The sequence below is a fragment of the Camelina sativa genome, chromosome 5, assembly GCF_000633955.1.
Source record: "Camelina sativa cultivar DH55 chromosome 5, Cs, whole genome shotgun sequence".
In the NCBI taxonomy this organism is placed as follows: Eukaryota; Viridiplantae; Streptophyta; class Magnoliopsida; order Brassicales; family Brassicaceae; genus Camelina; species Camelina sativa.
In genome coordinates this window covers 34,253,808-34,268,486 of record NC_025689.1, presented here as the reverse complement: position 1 = coordinate 34,268,486, position 14,679 = coordinate 34,253,808, and the positions used below count along the sequence as shown (strand labels likewise).

Genomic DNA, 14,679 nt, shown 5'->3' with positions numbered 1-14,679 from the left:
CTGACAATTCTCACAACGTTGGAGCTACCAAAGGGGTTGATCTTGTCACACCACTCCCAAACAAAATCGTTAAATATTGGGCTGGGCCTGACACTTTAAAACTTATCACAAGCCTATTATAATTTATACTAGCCCACGTAACGAACACTTGGGCTCTTTATTTCTAATAATTTGAGGGAGGTATAAGATCTTTTGTTAAGATGTAGGGTGAAATTGAAAATTATAAGAAAAACTTAAAGCCGCCTCTCTCTCTCTCTCTCTTTCTCATAAATCAGGCGCTGCCGAACCCTAGCTTTAGCTTTCATAAAATTTTCCATTCTCTTCGTTCTTCTGCTCTATCTCTCTTACGTTCGTTCGTAAAGGGATATGGGTACAGAGAGAAAGAGGAAAATTAGTTTGTTCGACGTTATGGACGATCCATCGGCTGCGTCAAAGAACACCAAAATCAATGGTCTTCCCGAGTCCGGAATCAGCAGTCTTGTCAATAAGTGGAACGGTAAGCCTTATTCCCAGAGGTATTACGACATTCTTGAGAAACGGAAGACTTTACCTGTCTGGCTTCAGAAAGAAGAGTTCCTCAAAACTCTCAACAGCAATCAAACCCTTATTCTTGTCGGTGAGACCGGTAGTGGTAAAACTACTCAGGTAAAAAAAGTTTTCACCTTTTTCATACTTTTTGAATTTGATTCATCTAATTGGCTTATTAGAGGAATGATGATAAGTGTTTTGGTTTGATTTAATTGGAGATGATTTAAAAGTTTTCATCTTTTCTTCTTCTTCTCATACTTTGAATTGGATCAACTAGTTGGCTTATTAGAGGAATGATGTTTCAGAGAATGAAAAGCTAATTGTGAAAGTTTTGTTTTTTTTGGTACAGATCCCACAGTTTGTTATAGATGCTGTGGATGCTGAAACTTCTGATAAGCGTAGGAAGTGGTTGGTTGGATGTACACAGCCTCGTAGAGTTGCAGCCATGTCTGTGTCTCGTCGTGTTGCTGAAGAGATGGATGTTACTATTGGGGAAGAAGTTGGTTACAGCATCCGTTTTGAGGACTGCAGTAGCCCCAGAACTGTTCTGAAGTAAGCATTTGTTTCTCATTCTTTATGATTTTATCTACTTGTGTACTTGTATCTAATCTCACTATGACCCAGGTACTTGACTGATGGTATGCTCCTGAGAGAAGCAATGGCGGATCCGCTCCTAGAGAGGTACAAAGTGATTATTCTCGATGAAGCCCACGAGAGAACTCTAGCCACAGATGTGCTGTTTGGTCTTCTGAAAGAAGTGTTGAAAAATAGACCTGATCTTAAGTTAGTTGTGATGAGTGCTACTCTAGAAGCTGAAAAGTTTCAGGAGTATTTTAGCGGTGCTCCTCTGATGAAAGTTCCTGGTAGGCTTCATCCAGTTGAGATCTTCTACACTCAGGAGCCTGAAAGGGACTATCTTGATTCTGCGATTAGGACTGTTGTCCAGATCCACACGTGTGAGCCACCTGGTGATATTCTTGTTTTCTTAACTGGGGAGGAGGAGATTGAAGATGCTTGCCGCAAAATCAATAAAGACGTTGGCAATCTTGGGGATCAGGTTGGACCTGTTAAAGTTGTGCCACTGTATTCTACTCTTCCACCTGTCATGCAGCAGAAGATTTTTGATCCTGCTCCAGAGCCGGTAACTGAAGGTGGTCCTCCTGGGAGGAAGATTGTTGTCTCCACTAACATTGCTGAGACTTCCCTAACCATTGATGGGATTGTCTACGTCATTGACCCTGGTTTTGCTAAGCAAAAAGTTTACAACCCAAGAATCCGTGTAGAGTCGTTGTTGGTATCCCCGATTTCAAAGGCAAGTGCTCACCAGAGATCTGGTCGTGCTGGTAGAACACGGCCTGGAAAATGCTTCAGGCTTTATACAGAGAAGAGTTTCAATAATGACTTGCAACCGCAGACCTATCCAGAAATATTGAGATCAAACCTTGCAAACACAGTTCTGACCTTGAAAAAACTGGGTATTGATGACTTGGTGCACTTCGATTTTATGGATCCCCCTGCTCCTGAAACGCTGATGCGAGCCTTGGAAGTTTTGAATTACTTGGGAGCACTGGACGATGAAGGTAACTTGACAAAGACAGGTGAGATAATGAGTGAGTTCCCATTGGATCCACAGATGGCAAAGATGCTCATAGTCAGTCCTGAATTCAATTGCTCGAACGAGATTCTCTCAGTTTCAGCCATGCTATCAGGTAACCCCCTTACTTTTTTCTTTGTTGTTGTTCTTTTGCTAGCTCGGGTTAGGTATGTAGTTAAGGGTAGGCGTAAACTTGCTACCAGTTTCCATTCTGCAACTAGTGTCTAATGTGCATTAGAACTCATCTTTTTCTTCCATATGTATGATTGTCATTTAGAATTATGCATTAGAGTTAGGTTGTCATCAGCAGTCGCTAGTCTGGGTTCTGCATACCCATGGTTAGGGGTATCCTAAGTAAGTGCTGATGCAGATAGTTGCAGTTTCTCAGTTATTCTCTCTCATGAAGCAAATGGTATCAGTCTCATCGCCTCTATGCATCTGCTGACCTCTTCCATGGACCTCTTCTGTTATTATATATACCAATTCTTTCTCTAGTACCGAATTGCTTTATTCGGCCTAGAGAGGCTCAAAAAGCAGCAGATGAAGCTAAAGCTAGGTTTGGACACATTGATGGAGATCACCTCACATTGTTGAACGTCTACCACGCTTATAAGCAAAACAGTAAGTGATTATCCCTTTTTTCTCTTCCTCTTTTGTTTGTAGTTGCTATAGACAATTAAAATCACCGTAACTAACTTGGTCATGTAAATTCTCACAGATGAAGATCCAAATTGGTGCTATGAAAACTTCATCAACAATAGAGCGATGAAATCAGCAGACAATGTTAGACAGCAGCTAGTCCGGATAATGTCAAGGTTCAACCTGAAGATGTGCAGCACTGATTTTAACAGCCGTGACTACTACATCAACATAAGGAAGGCCATGCTATCTGGTTATTTCATGCAAGTGGCTCACTTAGAACGCACAGGGCATTACTTGACAGTCAAAGACAACCAAGTATGTCAAACAAATTCAGTTTATATTGTTGTTTCCGTTTAACTTTTTTCTCTTGTTTTTAATCACATGGTTAAACTCATGGTTGGCAGGTGGTTCATTTGCATCCATCAAATTGCTTGGATCACAAACCTGAGTGGGTAATCTACAACGAATATGTTTTGACCACCCGGAATTTCATCAGAACTGTGACAGATATTCGCGGTGAATGGTAAACTTCTTACATTTCCTTTTCTTGTTTTCTTTGGTTACTATCTCGTTGACGATTTCGTTTCTGATAAATTTTTCCTTTTGCCATGTGGATTCACAGGCTAGTAGATGTTGCTCGTGATTACTACGATCTTTCAAACTTTCCCAACTGCGAAGCCAAACGTGTCCTCGAGAAGCTTTATAAGAAGAGAGAAAGGGAGAAGGATGAGAGCAAGAACAGGAAGTGAAAGGTGAATCATATTCTCATATGTCCAAGTAGAACCAATCCATAAGAATCATGTCCTTAAATTATAATTTCTTGTTGACCAAAAAGATTCTAGTGATTATCGTTTCTGTAGGTGTTGAGTTGAAACAGTTATTTGCATTTACTCAAAATGTTTGTTCCTTTTAAGAGCTACAAATATTCCCATTGCTTTGTCTCTTTCACGATTATCTTATAATTAGTTTTTCAGGTGTGATTGACTACTAATATTTAACGATTTAGGAGGATTTATGACTTTCAGATGTGATTTGACAAATCTGAAAGAGAAATGCGTTCGAGACAGTTCCACTTAATTTAGTCAAAGTATGTGTTCTGCGAACATACAGAGCACTCGATTAGTCTTAAACACCTTTCATCTACAGCTAGCTTATTTCCATGGGGCAGTGACAATTGCCCAAAACTCCTGGTCTACATTCTGAACCTGTTGGTCAAGAACCTCAGCATGAGACTGCATCAGAGCTATCTCCTTGTCTAGTGCCACTTTCGCTTCCTTCATCAACACTTCTTGTCTCTGCAATTCAACAATATCTTGTTCACACTTCCTTCTTTTATTGTCATTCTCTGTGATCTTTTCCTCAACAGCTTTTAATTCTTCCAACGCCGATGTCTGGCTTTCTTTTATGGACACAAGCTTGGAGATCCGAGACCGAGGTGTTGTAACATCGAACCCGTGTTTCTCTAGTTTGAGAAAACACTCGTCGATCCTTTTAATAGAGCTTATTGGATCGTCGACTTGTAGATTCTTTACTTTCTCTAACAGCGCAGTGAACTTCACCATTGTACCAATGGCGTCTCCTTCACGAAACTCTTCTTCGCTCTCTAGCAGTGGACTGAAATGTGGACGCTGTGGCACTGCTTCGAAGACCTCCATTGATTCAAGGACTTTCCAGAGCGGTGACTTCTTTACAAATGGCAGAACCATTGTGGACTCGCTCGCTGGGGGAGTTTCCATAACAGGGACATGCTTTTCCACAATAGAATTAAGCCCTGGATCAGGAGTCGGAGATACGGATTGCCCTGAGGGATAAGATGAAAGGAAACACAAAACAATGAGAACTGAAAGCTAAAAAGAGCATCAATTGTTTAAAAGACGTATAATCCAGCCATACCTGATGACGAGTTTCCACCGTGGATCCATGAAGCGAGAGGCCTATTATCATCAGTCATATCGGAAAGTTCAATAGCCGCAGCCTTTGAACCATTACCAGCCACACCTACAAGTTATTATAATGCCAAGAATGTTTCAAGATTGCAACAAACAAATGCCGCTAACTTATCCACTAAAGTTAAAGACAACATACCAGTCTTTTGCTTAGGCTCTGTGCTTATGAACTTACGTGGCTGTCCTCTTTTCCTCTTATTAACACTCTCTCTGTTTTTCGTCTCCTCAGGTGCCTGCGTAGAATCAATAGGATGAATGACCGGCAAAGTGCGATGTTTAACAGTGCGACTAACTAACTTTCACCTTCTCTCCAACAGAATCATTTGTAGAGTTTTGATTCTTCATTGCCTGAAGTTTCTTCCTCGGAGATGTTTTTCCTTGTGTTTTGACTGCTGGTTTCGTCAAAGTAGCTGCAGCTATGCCCAGGACCACCGATGAGTAAAACTCTTTTGCTAGAAACAGTAACACGAAGGTTCAATTTATGACACGAACAACTTCCAATAAGAATAACCATCATACACGTGTAGGTAAAGAACTTCATAACACTTACTTGCTGGTTTCTCCGGTTGGCTTGTGACTGGAGTGTTCTCATTCATCACAACATCAGCCAAATTACTCCCTAATTCTCTAGGTAACTGCTCCAGAAAACACACAAATTTAACCGTTATTATTACCCAATACATGTCACTGGAGAAAGATGGCTTCAAACAAGTTCAATTCTCTGAAAGTTTTTAACACACTGATTCAACTTAGGACTGTTAAAGTAGAGTGCAACTTAAGATAGAGATGTACAGAGAGGAAATATCTAACTCACAGCAACAGTTTCAGAGTGCGGTACTTCAGTCACAGTGACAGATACTTTACCAGCCTCTTCAACATCTCCTCCATTGGTAGAGACAGGAGGAGGATTCTGCATAGCAGCATTAGAAGAGCGTGTCGCCGTTAATTTTATTCCCGTAGCCAAAGCTGTCTTCTCTCTCAAGGGAGTTCGAACAGTTACCCTTATGCGGGTTGAAGCAGCTGTTTCTTCTTCAACTGCATGGGAACTTTTTTCGCTATCTGAAACCTAAAAAATTTGGAACACAAAACCTGATTTCAATGTACTTTGCCCCCAAAAGATGAACACACACAACAATGGTGTTTTATGTAACAAAAGAAAGTGACTACCTTTTCTTCTTCATGCCAAACTCCATCTTTCCATTCTATAGAAGGTCTTAACTGCAAGGGGCTAAACTCTTTACTCTCCTTGTTTGGCCCCAAAAACACTGCGTAACTCTTCCCAGAAAGAACTCTAGTAACAACACCAGGACACCAACCAGACTCGACAAGCGCATCCACATTCTCCATCAACTTGTAATCTCTTAACCCACAAGGCGGTGGTGAAGGTCGGATTTTGATATAAGGAAAGCTAATCTTGTCGCAGTCGACCTTTTCATCACTCAAAGCCTTCAACTTCACAAGTAATTTCCCATCGTCGTTCTCCTTAATAGCTACAGCCGGAGCCCAAACATCCCCCAAATGGGCCACCTTTGTTCTAACTTCTACAGACTTCCCAGCGCTAAACTCTGACTCAATCAATTGCTTCAACAACAACAAAAAAGAGGATTCCTTTTACTTATAAGTGTTGAATCAAAACATCAATGAAGAGAAACGAAAGAGACTTACTTGTTTCACGCATCGGAACCATTCATCACCTTTCCAAACAAAATGTGGACGCAGATCCTTCCGTTCAATCTCGATTACATCAGGTTCGAATCTGAGATACACTAAGAAACGACGATTCCCCAAAACTTGAATCACCGAACCGGACCACCAACCACCTCTATATGCAGCGTCTATGACGTCACCTTCCTCAAAATCGACATCTGGAAACGGATCCGGAGGCGGGAGTGGACGAATCAAACGATGCACGGTGGTTCGTATCAACGGAGGAGAGTAGTCTTCTTTGAGGAGAGGATCCAAGTGACGAACAGAGAGCTTCTTCCGCTTCGATTTAGCTAGATTCTCTTCGAGTATGACACGATACCATACAGTTCCAGTAACATACTCATCATACTCGCAAGAAGAGACTTCGATTTCAGAACCTTTAGATATGCAAAGTTTCTCTTTTCTTCCCGTAGTTTTCAACATGTCTTCCCTCTGAAAAAAAAAAAAACCCTAAGCAAACAAAAACTAGTCTCTCTCTCGTCTTCACCAGAAAGAAAGAACCCTAGAAGACGACCTAAAATAAAAGTGAGAGAGAGAGAGAGAGAGAGAGAGAGAGAGCTCTGGTGAAACCTTGAAAAAATGCCGCTAAGATTAGTAAGATTTTGAGTGTGTGTGTGTTTTTGGTAAGATCCTATTAGTGCATTAATAAGGTAATGGAAGATCTCTATTATGGTAGTTTAGTGAAGTAATTAATAATTCCGTGTATGGTTTTTTCTTACAACGTAATTAATTGTGATCAAATCGGGAATTGTAGCTGTTTGTATTAGTATTAGTGCTGCCGTTCATCCAATCCGATTTGTGGATCAGTTATAACTTGGAATTTTCTGTAAAAAATAATTCTACTAGACTTTTTCTCTGAAACGAAAATTTCTACTTAAACCGCAAATTTTTATAAAATTAACTTCATTTTGTTATCGTACGGATTCAGTCCTGTTGAAATTTCGAAATTATATAAATCAATTTAATAAATGAAGAACCTAAGCGAAATTGGAATATCCGCCGAAATTGGGCACAAATTTTATAAGCGTCTGAATTTTAGGATGAAGAAGAAAAAAAACTTGTGAATTATTGAGAGCGAAGAACAAAGTATGAAGTGATGATATAAGTTTGAGACGAAATAACAAAAGAGAGACGATAGAAGAAGACAGGACTCTCCTCGAATAAAAAAAAACCAAACCACATATTGGATATTGCTCTCCCCTAAGCCTGCATTTGATTTAAATCACGCATTTAGTTTTAGTCTTTAACAATCAGTTTTTCGCTAATAGATTTGAAAAGCTGTGAACTTTTATATACCTTGTTTGCAATGTTGTTAGAGAGCCAGTCAAGTCCCTCATAAAGCCCTTCTCCGGAGGTAGCACATGTGCTCTGTATGTACCTGTTCAATTGATGATATAACATTTAGTTCTTTAAGCTATCAATGTTACGGCTTAGGTATCTGGTTTGACTTGACCAAAAAAAAAAAAAGGTATCTGGTTTGACTAATCAATGGATTTGGTTTAGTTCTGTTTGGCTCACCAGTGTCGTTGGCGGAGAGAGTGAAGCCCAAGCTTGTCAGTTATCTCAGCGGCGTTCATCGCATTGGGAAGATCTTGCTTGTTAGCAAAAACAAGAAGCACAGCATCTCTCAATTCATCCTGCAACAGTCAAAAGGAAACAATATGATGAGTACTTGCTTCATCATGTAACTAGAGAGGGTGAGGGAGATATTTGTTTGTGTTTTTTACTTCGTTCAGCATTCTGTGAAGCTCATCCCTAGCTTCCACAACACGGTCACGATCATTGCTGTCCACCACAAAGATTAGTCCCTGGGTGTTCTGGAAGTAATGCCTCCACAATGGACGAATCTGAATTGAGCAATTGAAACAAAATTAATGTTATATTAAGATAGCGAGAGTGTCATTCAGCAAAATGGGGCAGTTCATTGAGAATCAGGGATTTTAGCTTAAGTAATTTCAGAACGCTGGTAAAGGAAAATGTAATAACAATACCTTGTCTTGACCCCCGACATCCCACACGGTAAAGCTAATGTTCTTGTATTCAACGGTCTCCACGTTGAAACCTAGCAAAAACCAGTATTGTCAATTCAACTGAACTAAAAAATTAAGTACTCACTCTGTTAATCATACACCAAAACCATGAGTCAGAGATGAAAACCCTTTAACAAGTACACATACTAAATTGCAACTGTCTAATCAACAACATCCAAATTAGAATTCCACCATAATCCCTTGCAATAACAATGTGTCAATTTCCCATAATTACATGCGAGAAAGAAGATGCAAAAAGTAAGAAACTCACCAATGGTTGGAATCGTAGTCACGATCTCTCCAAGCTTGAGCTTGTACAGGATCGTAGTCTTACCAGCAGCATCGAGACCAACCATCAGGATACGCATCTCTTTCTTAGCAAAGAGTCTGCTGAACAACTTTCCAAAGGACAGCCCCATTTTTTCAAGCCCTGTTACAGTGTTGTTTCCACATTATATCTTCAGTCTAAAAACACATACTCATTTGCAGCATTCACACAGATTCAAAATAACAAATTCACTCGGATCTCATTCGTATCACGATGTATCGATCAAACAAACAACATGATTAAACAGTAAGAGAGATCTAAATTTAAAATTCAGGTGAACACCCGATCTGAACAAAAAAAGAACAAATCTAGATCACTTTGTATAACAAGCATGCAGATATACAGATCTATGATCCCAAATGAATCACACAAAATCATGTCACATCCATATAGAAATCAGACGAATACGCACAGATCTGGTGACGAGGAATCACGATCGCGAGATAAATAATCGAAACAGACGATCGAGTAAGCAAATAGAGAGCGAGAGAGAGAGGGATAGAGATTCGTCGAAGAAGCCAAGACTTACCGGTGAAAATAAGCAACGCCGAAGAAGAAGACCTAGACTTACACTGTCGCCGATGGTCGTCCAAAGAACAAAGAAGAATGGTCTTCGAACGTGAGAGGAGATTCGTGGAACGCAACAATTCTCTACTTATTGCCAAACAAAAAAAAAAAAAATCAGAATTATTTCTTCCCGTCGTCAATTGTAAAGTTTTAATATTATGTGTAAGTTGGTTTATTTAAACAAATTGCGGGGATAGCTCAGTTGGGAGAGCGTCAGACTGAAGATCTGAAGGTCGCGTGTTCGATCCACGCTCACCGCATAATTTGATTTTTTTTTTTTGTTTAATTCGCATTCTGCTAATGGGCTGGATAAAAGATTATAATTAGGCCCATATTAAAACACGAATTTTAAAACGTTGGCCCATATTAACCATATGTAATTTACAAGTTGTACGGAATCATTTTAATACTCAACAAATTTTGACAAACCTTTGAAATCATAGCCGATCGGATCTAAAGATTTGATTGGGGTTATTTTTAACATCGCTTTTAGGATTATATAATGCAACTTGAAATAGTATTAGCATATAGTTAAACATTTATAATTATTGACTTACAATTAAAGAATTTGACTTTCTAAGCTAAAGACATGGCTATACATATACAGTATAAAAAAAAAAGAAGCTTAGATCTTGAATCTGATTAAAAATTTCTAGACAGCAATAATTCAAACGAAATGGATTACGCTGTTCCTTCTCTACGATGCTTCTTCCTAACTTTATGTCTATCTCTTTTGGTTTGCTCTAACTCAGTAAACAGTTCCAAATCAAACAAGAAACCTATATTGATAAACTTCGGCGACTCTAACTCCGACACCGGTGGAGTTCTTGCTGGCGTTGGTCTTCCTATTGGACTCCCTCATGGCATTACCTTCTTCCATAGAGGCACTGGTCGTCTCGGGGACGGTCGACTCATCGTTGACTTCTTCTGTGAGTCCCATTTCTATATCTGTATGTACACATACGTGTGAATTTAAAAGAGGAAGTTGGTTGGATATATGTATGATTTAGGTGAACATTTAAAGATGACGTATCTGAGTCCATATTTGGATTCACTCTCACCAAACTTCAAAAGAGGAGTCAATTTCGCAGTCTCGGGAGCCACCGCTCTTCCTGTTTTTTCCTTCCCTCTAGCCATTCAAATCCGCCAGTTCGTCCACTTCAAAAACCGTTCTCAAGAACTTATCTCTTCCGGTAATTGAAATGTCACTCTAACAGTTTATATCAATATATTACTTAGAAGATATATGTGTTCATGTTGACAGGGAGAAGAGATCTTATTGACGAAAATGGATATAAAAATGCATTGTACATGATCGATATTGGACAAAATGATCTTTTACTTGCTCTATACGATTCAAATTTAACGTATACACCCGTTGTCGAAAAAATACCTTCCATGCTTCTAGAGATTAAGAAAGTCATACAGGTAACTTTTATTTGTTCCACGTATCTTTTAGATTTTTTACATATACGTAAATTGTTGTTCGTCCCAAAACATATGTTTTCAATATTAGAAGATTACGGCTGATTTTGTAATTTGGTGTATTGTTTACTAAAGACCGTATATTTATACGGAGGGAGGAAGTTTTGGGTACATAACACAGGCCCATTGGGCTGTGCACCCAAAGAATTGGCGATTTACCCGCATAACGAATCAGATCTTGACCCGATTGGTTGTTTCCGGGTACACAACGAAGTTGCAACAGCTTTCAACAAAGGACTCTTGAGTCTCTGCAACGAACTGAGGTCCCAATTCAAAGACGTCACTCTCGTCTACGTTGATATTTACTCCATCAAGTACAAACTCTCCGCCGATTTCAATCGATACGGTGCGTATCGATCGCTTTAATCTAATGCATCTGATTTTTAATTGCTAATGCGAAACCGGTTTTGATCGGTTTATTTGGTAATGCGAGTTTCAGGATTTGTGGATCCGTTAATGGCTTGTTGCGGTTATGGAGGAAGGCCCAACAACTACGATCGGAAAGCAACTTGTGGTCAACCCGGTTCAACTATTTGTCGTAATGTAACCAAAGCTATTGTATGGGATGGAGTTCATTATACCGAAGCTGCTAACCGGTTTGTTGTTGATGCGGTTTTGACAAATCGGTACTCTTACCCAAAAATTTCCCTCGACGGGTTTTGGTAGAACAAATTAATCTTTACCCAACCGGTTTGGTTTGTAAAGTTTGTCTTTCACTTCACTAATAAAAATGAAAAATAAAGTACCAATGTGTTTTATATATGGAAAAATCTTAGCCGTTCAATTAGTGTTGTCTTAATCGGTCGTCCAACTATATATATATTGAAAGGACTGTGATGACTAATAATGATTACGCTATGAAGTGAATGTGTCAAGTCAAACTATGACTTTATGAGCCACACAATTATCACCATTATTGGCTTCATGTCTTCTTACAAATTGAAAATTCGTTTTCCCTTTTATTATAGTTTTCCTCCTGTTGTTATGTGCTATACGTTGAACCTAGACTATGTATATATATACAAATGTTATAGTAGATAATAAATTACGTATGGAGTACTATATTTATGTATCTAGTATACGATTTGGTCAGGGGAAAAAAAAGTAGTAAACATAAATAAAAAAATAAAAATAAAAATAGTAAACAGTAAACAAATAATAATAATGTGAAATGCAAGGTGTTGTTGTTGGAGTGAAGGTTGTAAAGAGTAAAAGAGAGAGCATTAGAAATGATGGAAAATGACCTACCACTTTGAGTTATTTTTGGCTTATATTAGTAGTGTTTTATACAAGGAAATGTTTAGCTTTAGTTATATACTGTTGTACAATACATACATATCATGGTCGACAAAAACTAATTATGATATGCTGTTGTGTTTTCTCTTTTGCCTCTCAAATTTTTGTGTCTCTCCCTCAATTATTTTTGTGAATCTTGATAATCAAAGAATCAGTTCTGGTGGGCTTTTAAGTTGGGCTTTTAAATTGGGCTTCGTGAAATTAAGGAGTGGTGGACTCTAGTAGTTATACAAGCCTAAGAGGAGTTGTATTTAAAAGTTAACATATGCTTCTAGAAGGGAACGATCATAGTTCTTCTACAAAGGTCATTAATAGTTCAAAAACTAAATTTTGTTTTTCCCTAATTTTCATTTTTTTCTTTTTCTTTCAATAACGTATAGAAATAGAAAAAAGTAAAATTTCCATATTTCCATATCAGATATTTCTTATAAATATCTCAACAATACTTCTTCTTCACCAAATAGAAAAAAAAAAAAAAAAACAAAAAAAAAGTTTGAGCGAGAGAGAGAGAGTGAGAGAGAGAGAGAGCGTTCTCTAGCTAACGGCGTTGGGTCTCCCTCGTCATCAAGCGCTCTCGTCGATGATGATTTTTGAAGAAGGAGGAAGAACACAAATTAGGGTTAGTGTTGATGATGACTCAAACAACAACAACGGACATCGCAACAAACCATCTTCTAATTCTCTCTATTTGCGGGTCGTGGTTTCAATTATAAACGCCAAACGATGTAATTCATACTTTGGGGATTTTATTTTAGGGTTTACATAATATTTTGGTTTGGGGATTTCTTTTTTTTTTTTTTTTAGGGTTTCTATTTTTCAGACTTTTGTAAACTAGCGAACGATGATGGTTTCTTATTATATGTTGTGCAGGTCTGACATGGTTTGAACTTTGAAGGTGAAGACGAAGAAGAAGACTCTTGACTCCTTGAGGTGGATTCTTTCGCTTCAACAAAATCCTTTTGTTTCTTCTTATATTGTTTGCAATCCTTTTGGATTGGAGTTTGCTTATTGACTCTGTTTTGTTTGCTCTACTAAGAAGCTAACTGATCTATTCTCTTCTCTCTTGCAGGAACAAACCCGTCAGATCACACAGAGACGTCTTCTATTTCTTTGACGAAAGGAGTTTTTAAGCAGGTAATCAACCTTCTTTATGAATTTCTTATTGATGTTGTTGTTTAAATTCAGACTTGATAACTAACAATGGTTTCTCCTAATTTTTATATGTGCAGATCGGAGATGGTTTGAAGAATGATGAAGGATACTCAATACTGCTTAGGGTTTTCTTTCTATCATCAGCACCACAATCCATAAGTGAAGACCGAGAGAATGGTTCACTTTCTTCCCAATTATTACTACGGATGATGATTCCTTTTGAGGGTTTTCAATTTGGCTCTTACAAATTTAACCAACGATGCTTCTTCTTCTTAATTCTCTATGTGCAGATCAATGGTTTGAAGTATGAATTATGTAATTCGGACTTTCAGAGACTTGATAACTAACTATGGTTTCTTCTAATTTCCCTCTTTGTGCAGATCAGTTTGAATCAACGATGAAGAGGAAGAAGACTCACACTGCCCCGACACCATAAGTATTAGACTGATTTGACGACAGCCAAGTAATAAAGGTTTTGATATTCTTGGTTTTTTTGTTTTTAGTGTTTTCACTTTGGCGTTTCTATCATCTAATTCTTATTCTATTATGTGCAGATCAGAGATGGTTTGAAGAATGATGAAGAAGACGACTCAAGACTGTTTAAGGTTTTGTTTGTTGTTTCAGGGCTCTCTTTCTTCCCATTGTAACCGATGATGATGATGCCTTTTTCTAGTCTTCTTCACTTAATTAGAACAGATTGGTCATAGCTTAATGAATCTGTTTTGTTAATCTACCATGAACTCATTATTTTTTCTTTCTCTTTCAGGACTTTCATCTTTAAACATTGGCCAAGTAACCAGCCTGCATACAGGAAGACAGGAATCTTCTATTGCTTTAACAAAAGATGTGTCTAACTAAGCAGGTATTATTGTGAATCTTCTTTTCACTTGGATTTTAATATTTATACACTTGCGATTTTTGTTGTCTCTTCAGACTTAATAAAAATTAACGATTGATTTCTGATTCATTGTGCAGATCCAGAGAGGTATGATTTGAAGAATGAATGCAACTTTCATTATAAAAACTTGGCCGAGGGGCGTGCTCACGGTTCTGATTCTTTCCTCCGATGGTAAAATTTCTCTTCTTGCTCTCTAAGTAATCTCTATATCCTCTCTTCCTTTCTTTACTTAACCAATAGTAATCTTCTGATTCAATGTGCAGATCGGAGGTATGTTGTTTGGTTTGAAGAATGAAGTTCCTTTTCCTCCGATGGAGAAAAATGCTCTGTTTTCTCTGTAACTAATCTGATATTACTAATCTCAGTTACCTCTCTTCCTTTCTTTACTTTCTTCTCTTTCAAGTTTACTCAACCAATAGTAATCTTCTTATTCAATGTGCAGATCGGAGGTATGTGGTTTGGTCTCTAGAATGAATGGAGGAAAATTCTCTGTTTTCTCTGTAAGT

The 14,679-nt window shown here is 38.3% G+C and overlaps 4 protein-coding genes, 1 long non-coding RNA gene and 1 other non-coding gene across 41 annotated transcripts in view; 4 read left to right on the top strand and 2 right to left on the bottom strand.

Moving 5' to 3' along the window:
- On the top strand, positions 219 to 3,695 carry LOC104788545 (probable pre-mRNA-splicing factor ATP-dependent RNA helicase DEAH2). Of its 3 annotated transcripts, XM_010514317.2 has the most exons (7): positions 219 to 645; positions 878 to 1,080; positions 1,153 to 2,237; positions 2,618 to 2,743; positions 2,841 to 3,079; positions 3,169 to 3,287; positions 3,387 to 3,695. In XM_010514317.2, the coding sequence occupies exons 1-7, from the start codon at positions 367 to 369 to the stop codon at positions 3,511 to 3,513; spliced, it is 2,178 nt and encodes a 725-aa protein (XP_010512619.1). In that variant the 5' UTR covers positions 219 to 366; the 3' UTR covers positions 3,514 to 3,695. The 3 variants fall into 3 exon arrangements, 1 of the variants encoding a protein (XP_010512619.1); XR_002038362.1 differs by lacking the exons at positions 3,169 to 3,287; positions 3,387 to 3,695 and having other exon boundaries at positions 2,503 to 2,743; positions 2,841 to 2,877; XR_002038361.1 differs by lacking the exons at positions 3,169 to 3,287; positions 3,387 to 3,695 and having other exon boundaries at positions 2,493 to 2,743; positions 2,841 to 2,877.
- Positions 3,811 to 7,043, bottom strand: LOC104788544 (DUF724 domain-containing protein 7-like). Its single transcript, XM_010514315.2, has 8 exons — positions 6,376 to 7,043; positions 5,878 to 6,291; positions 5,525 to 5,776; positions 5,261 to 5,345; positions 5,014 to 5,162; positions 4,850 to 4,943; positions 4,658 to 4,762; positions 3,811 to 4,565 (listed from the first exon to the last, which is right to left on the bottom strand). Exons 1-8 carry the CDS (start codon positions 6,838 to 6,840, stop codon positions 3,916 to 3,918), a joined length of 2,214 nt encoding a protein of 737 aa, XP_010512617.1. The 5' UTR covers positions 6,841 to 7,043; the 3' UTR covers positions 3,811 to 3,915.
- Positions 7,459 to 9,410, bottom strand: LOC104788543 (ADP-ribosylation factor 1). Its single transcript, XM_010514314.1, has 7 exons — positions 9,305 to 9,410; positions 8,719 to 8,877; positions 8,409 to 8,479; positions 8,145 to 8,264; positions 7,936 to 8,054; positions 7,714 to 7,795; positions 7,459 to 7,623 (listed from the first exon to the last, which is right to left on the bottom strand). Exons 2-7 carry the CDS (start codon positions 8,864 to 8,866, stop codon positions 7,618 to 7,620), a joined length of 546 nt encoding a protein of 181 aa, XP_010512616.1. The 5' UTR covers positions 8,867 to 8,877; positions 9,305 to 9,410; the 3' UTR covers positions 7,459 to 7,617.
- TRNAF-GAA lies at positions 9,530 to 9,602 on the top strand. Its single transcript has one exon. It is a non-coding gene; the product is annotated as a tRNA-Phe (tRNA).
- Positions 9,940 to 11,582, top strand: LOC104788542 (GDSL esterase/lipase At3g62280-like). Its single transcript, XM_010514313.1, has 5 exons — positions 9,940 to 10,271; positions 10,353 to 10,535; positions 10,607 to 10,770; positions 10,903 to 11,173; positions 11,267 to 11,582. Exons 1-5 carry the CDS (start codon positions 10,019 to 10,021, stop codon positions 11,491 to 11,493), a joined length of 1,098 nt encoding a protein of 365 aa, XP_010512615.1. The 5' UTR covers positions 9,940 to 10,018; the 3' UTR covers positions 11,494 to 11,582.
- The window catches only part of LOC104788540, an 18,125-nt gene continuing 16,034 nt past the window's right edge, over positions 12,589 to 14,679 (top strand). For 31 of the 34 annotated variants that reach the window (XR_768313.2, XR_002038358.1, XR_768315.1 and 28 more), the window contains exons 1-10: positions 12,589 to 12,848; positions 12,994 to 13,053; positions 13,193 to 13,257; positions 13,353 to 13,452; positions 13,656 to 13,747; positions 13,830 to 13,880; positions 14,042 to 14,137; positions 14,251 to 14,344; positions 14,437 to 14,510; positions 14,616 to 14,673. This is a non-coding gene — a long non-coding RNA (uncharacterized LOC104788540). Of the gene's footprint in view, positions 12,849 to 12,993; positions 13,054 to 13,192; positions 13,258 to 13,352; positions 13,453 to 13,655; positions 13,748 to 13,829; positions 13,881 to 14,041; positions 14,138 to 14,250; positions 14,345 to 14,436; positions 14,538 to 14,615; positions 14,674 to 14,679 lie in introns of those variants that run through there. The other 3 variants (XR_768326.1, XR_768316.1, XR_002038360.1) reach the window with 3 other exon arrangements.

What these genes read in the sequence shown, in the direction of transcription:
- LOC104788545 (XM_010514317.2), top strand. Translation starts at nt 367, where the DNA reads ATGGGTACAGAGAGAAAGAGGAAAATTAGTTTGTTCGACGTTATGGAC. An exon ending in GTAGTGGTAAAACTACTCAG is followed by an intron (nt 646 to 877) that starts GTAAAAAAAGTT and finishes TTTTTGGTACAG; the next exon opens with ATCCCACAGTTTGTTATAGA. An exon ending in ACAGATATTCGCGGTGAATG is followed by an intron (nt 3,288 to 3,386) that starts GTAAACTTCTTA and finishes GTGGATTCACAG; the next exon opens with GCTAGTAGATGTTGCTCGTG.
- LOC104788544 (XM_010514315.2), bottom strand. Translation starts at nt 6,840, where the DNA reads ATGTTGAAAACTACGGGAAGAAAAGAGAAACTTTGCATATCTAAAGGT. An exon ending in GGTTCCGATGCGTGAAACAA is followed by an intron (nt 6,292 to 6,375) that starts GTAAGTCTCTTT and finishes TTGTTGTTGAAG; the next exon opens with CAATTGATTGAGTCAGAGTT. An exon ending in ATGATTCTGTTGGAGAGAAG is followed by an intron (nt 4,944 to 5,013) that starts GTGAAAGTTAGT and finishes GATTCTACGCAG; the next exon opens with GCACCTGAGGAGACGAAAAA.
- LOC104788543 (XM_010514314.1), bottom strand. Translation starts at nt 8,866, where the DNA reads ATGGGGCTGTCCTTTGGAAAGTTGTTCAGCAGACTCTTTGCTAAGAAA. An exon ending in TTCACAGAATGCTGAACGAA is followed by an intron (nt 8,055 to 8,144) that starts GTAAAAAACACA and finishes TGACTGTTGCAG; the next exon opens with GATGAATTGAGAGATGCTGT. An exon ending in TCTCTCCGCCAACGACACTG is followed by an intron (nt 7,796 to 7,935) that starts GTGAGCCAAACA and finishes TCAATTGAACAG; the next exon opens with GTACATACAGAGCACATGTG.
- LOC104788542 (XM_010514313.1), top strand. Translation starts at nt 10,019, where the DNA reads ATGGATTACGCTGTTCCTTCTCTACGATGCTTCTTCCTAACTTTATGT. An exon ending in TCAAGAACTTATCTCTTCCG is followed by an intron (nt 10,536 to 10,606) that starts GTAATTGAAATG and finishes TCATGTTGACAG; the next exon opens with GGAGAAGAGATCTTATTGAC. An exon ending in CGCCGATTTCAATCGATACG is followed by an intron (nt 11,174 to 11,266) that starts GTGCGTATCGAT and finishes TGCGAGTTTCAG; the next exon opens with GATTTGTGGATCCGTTAATG.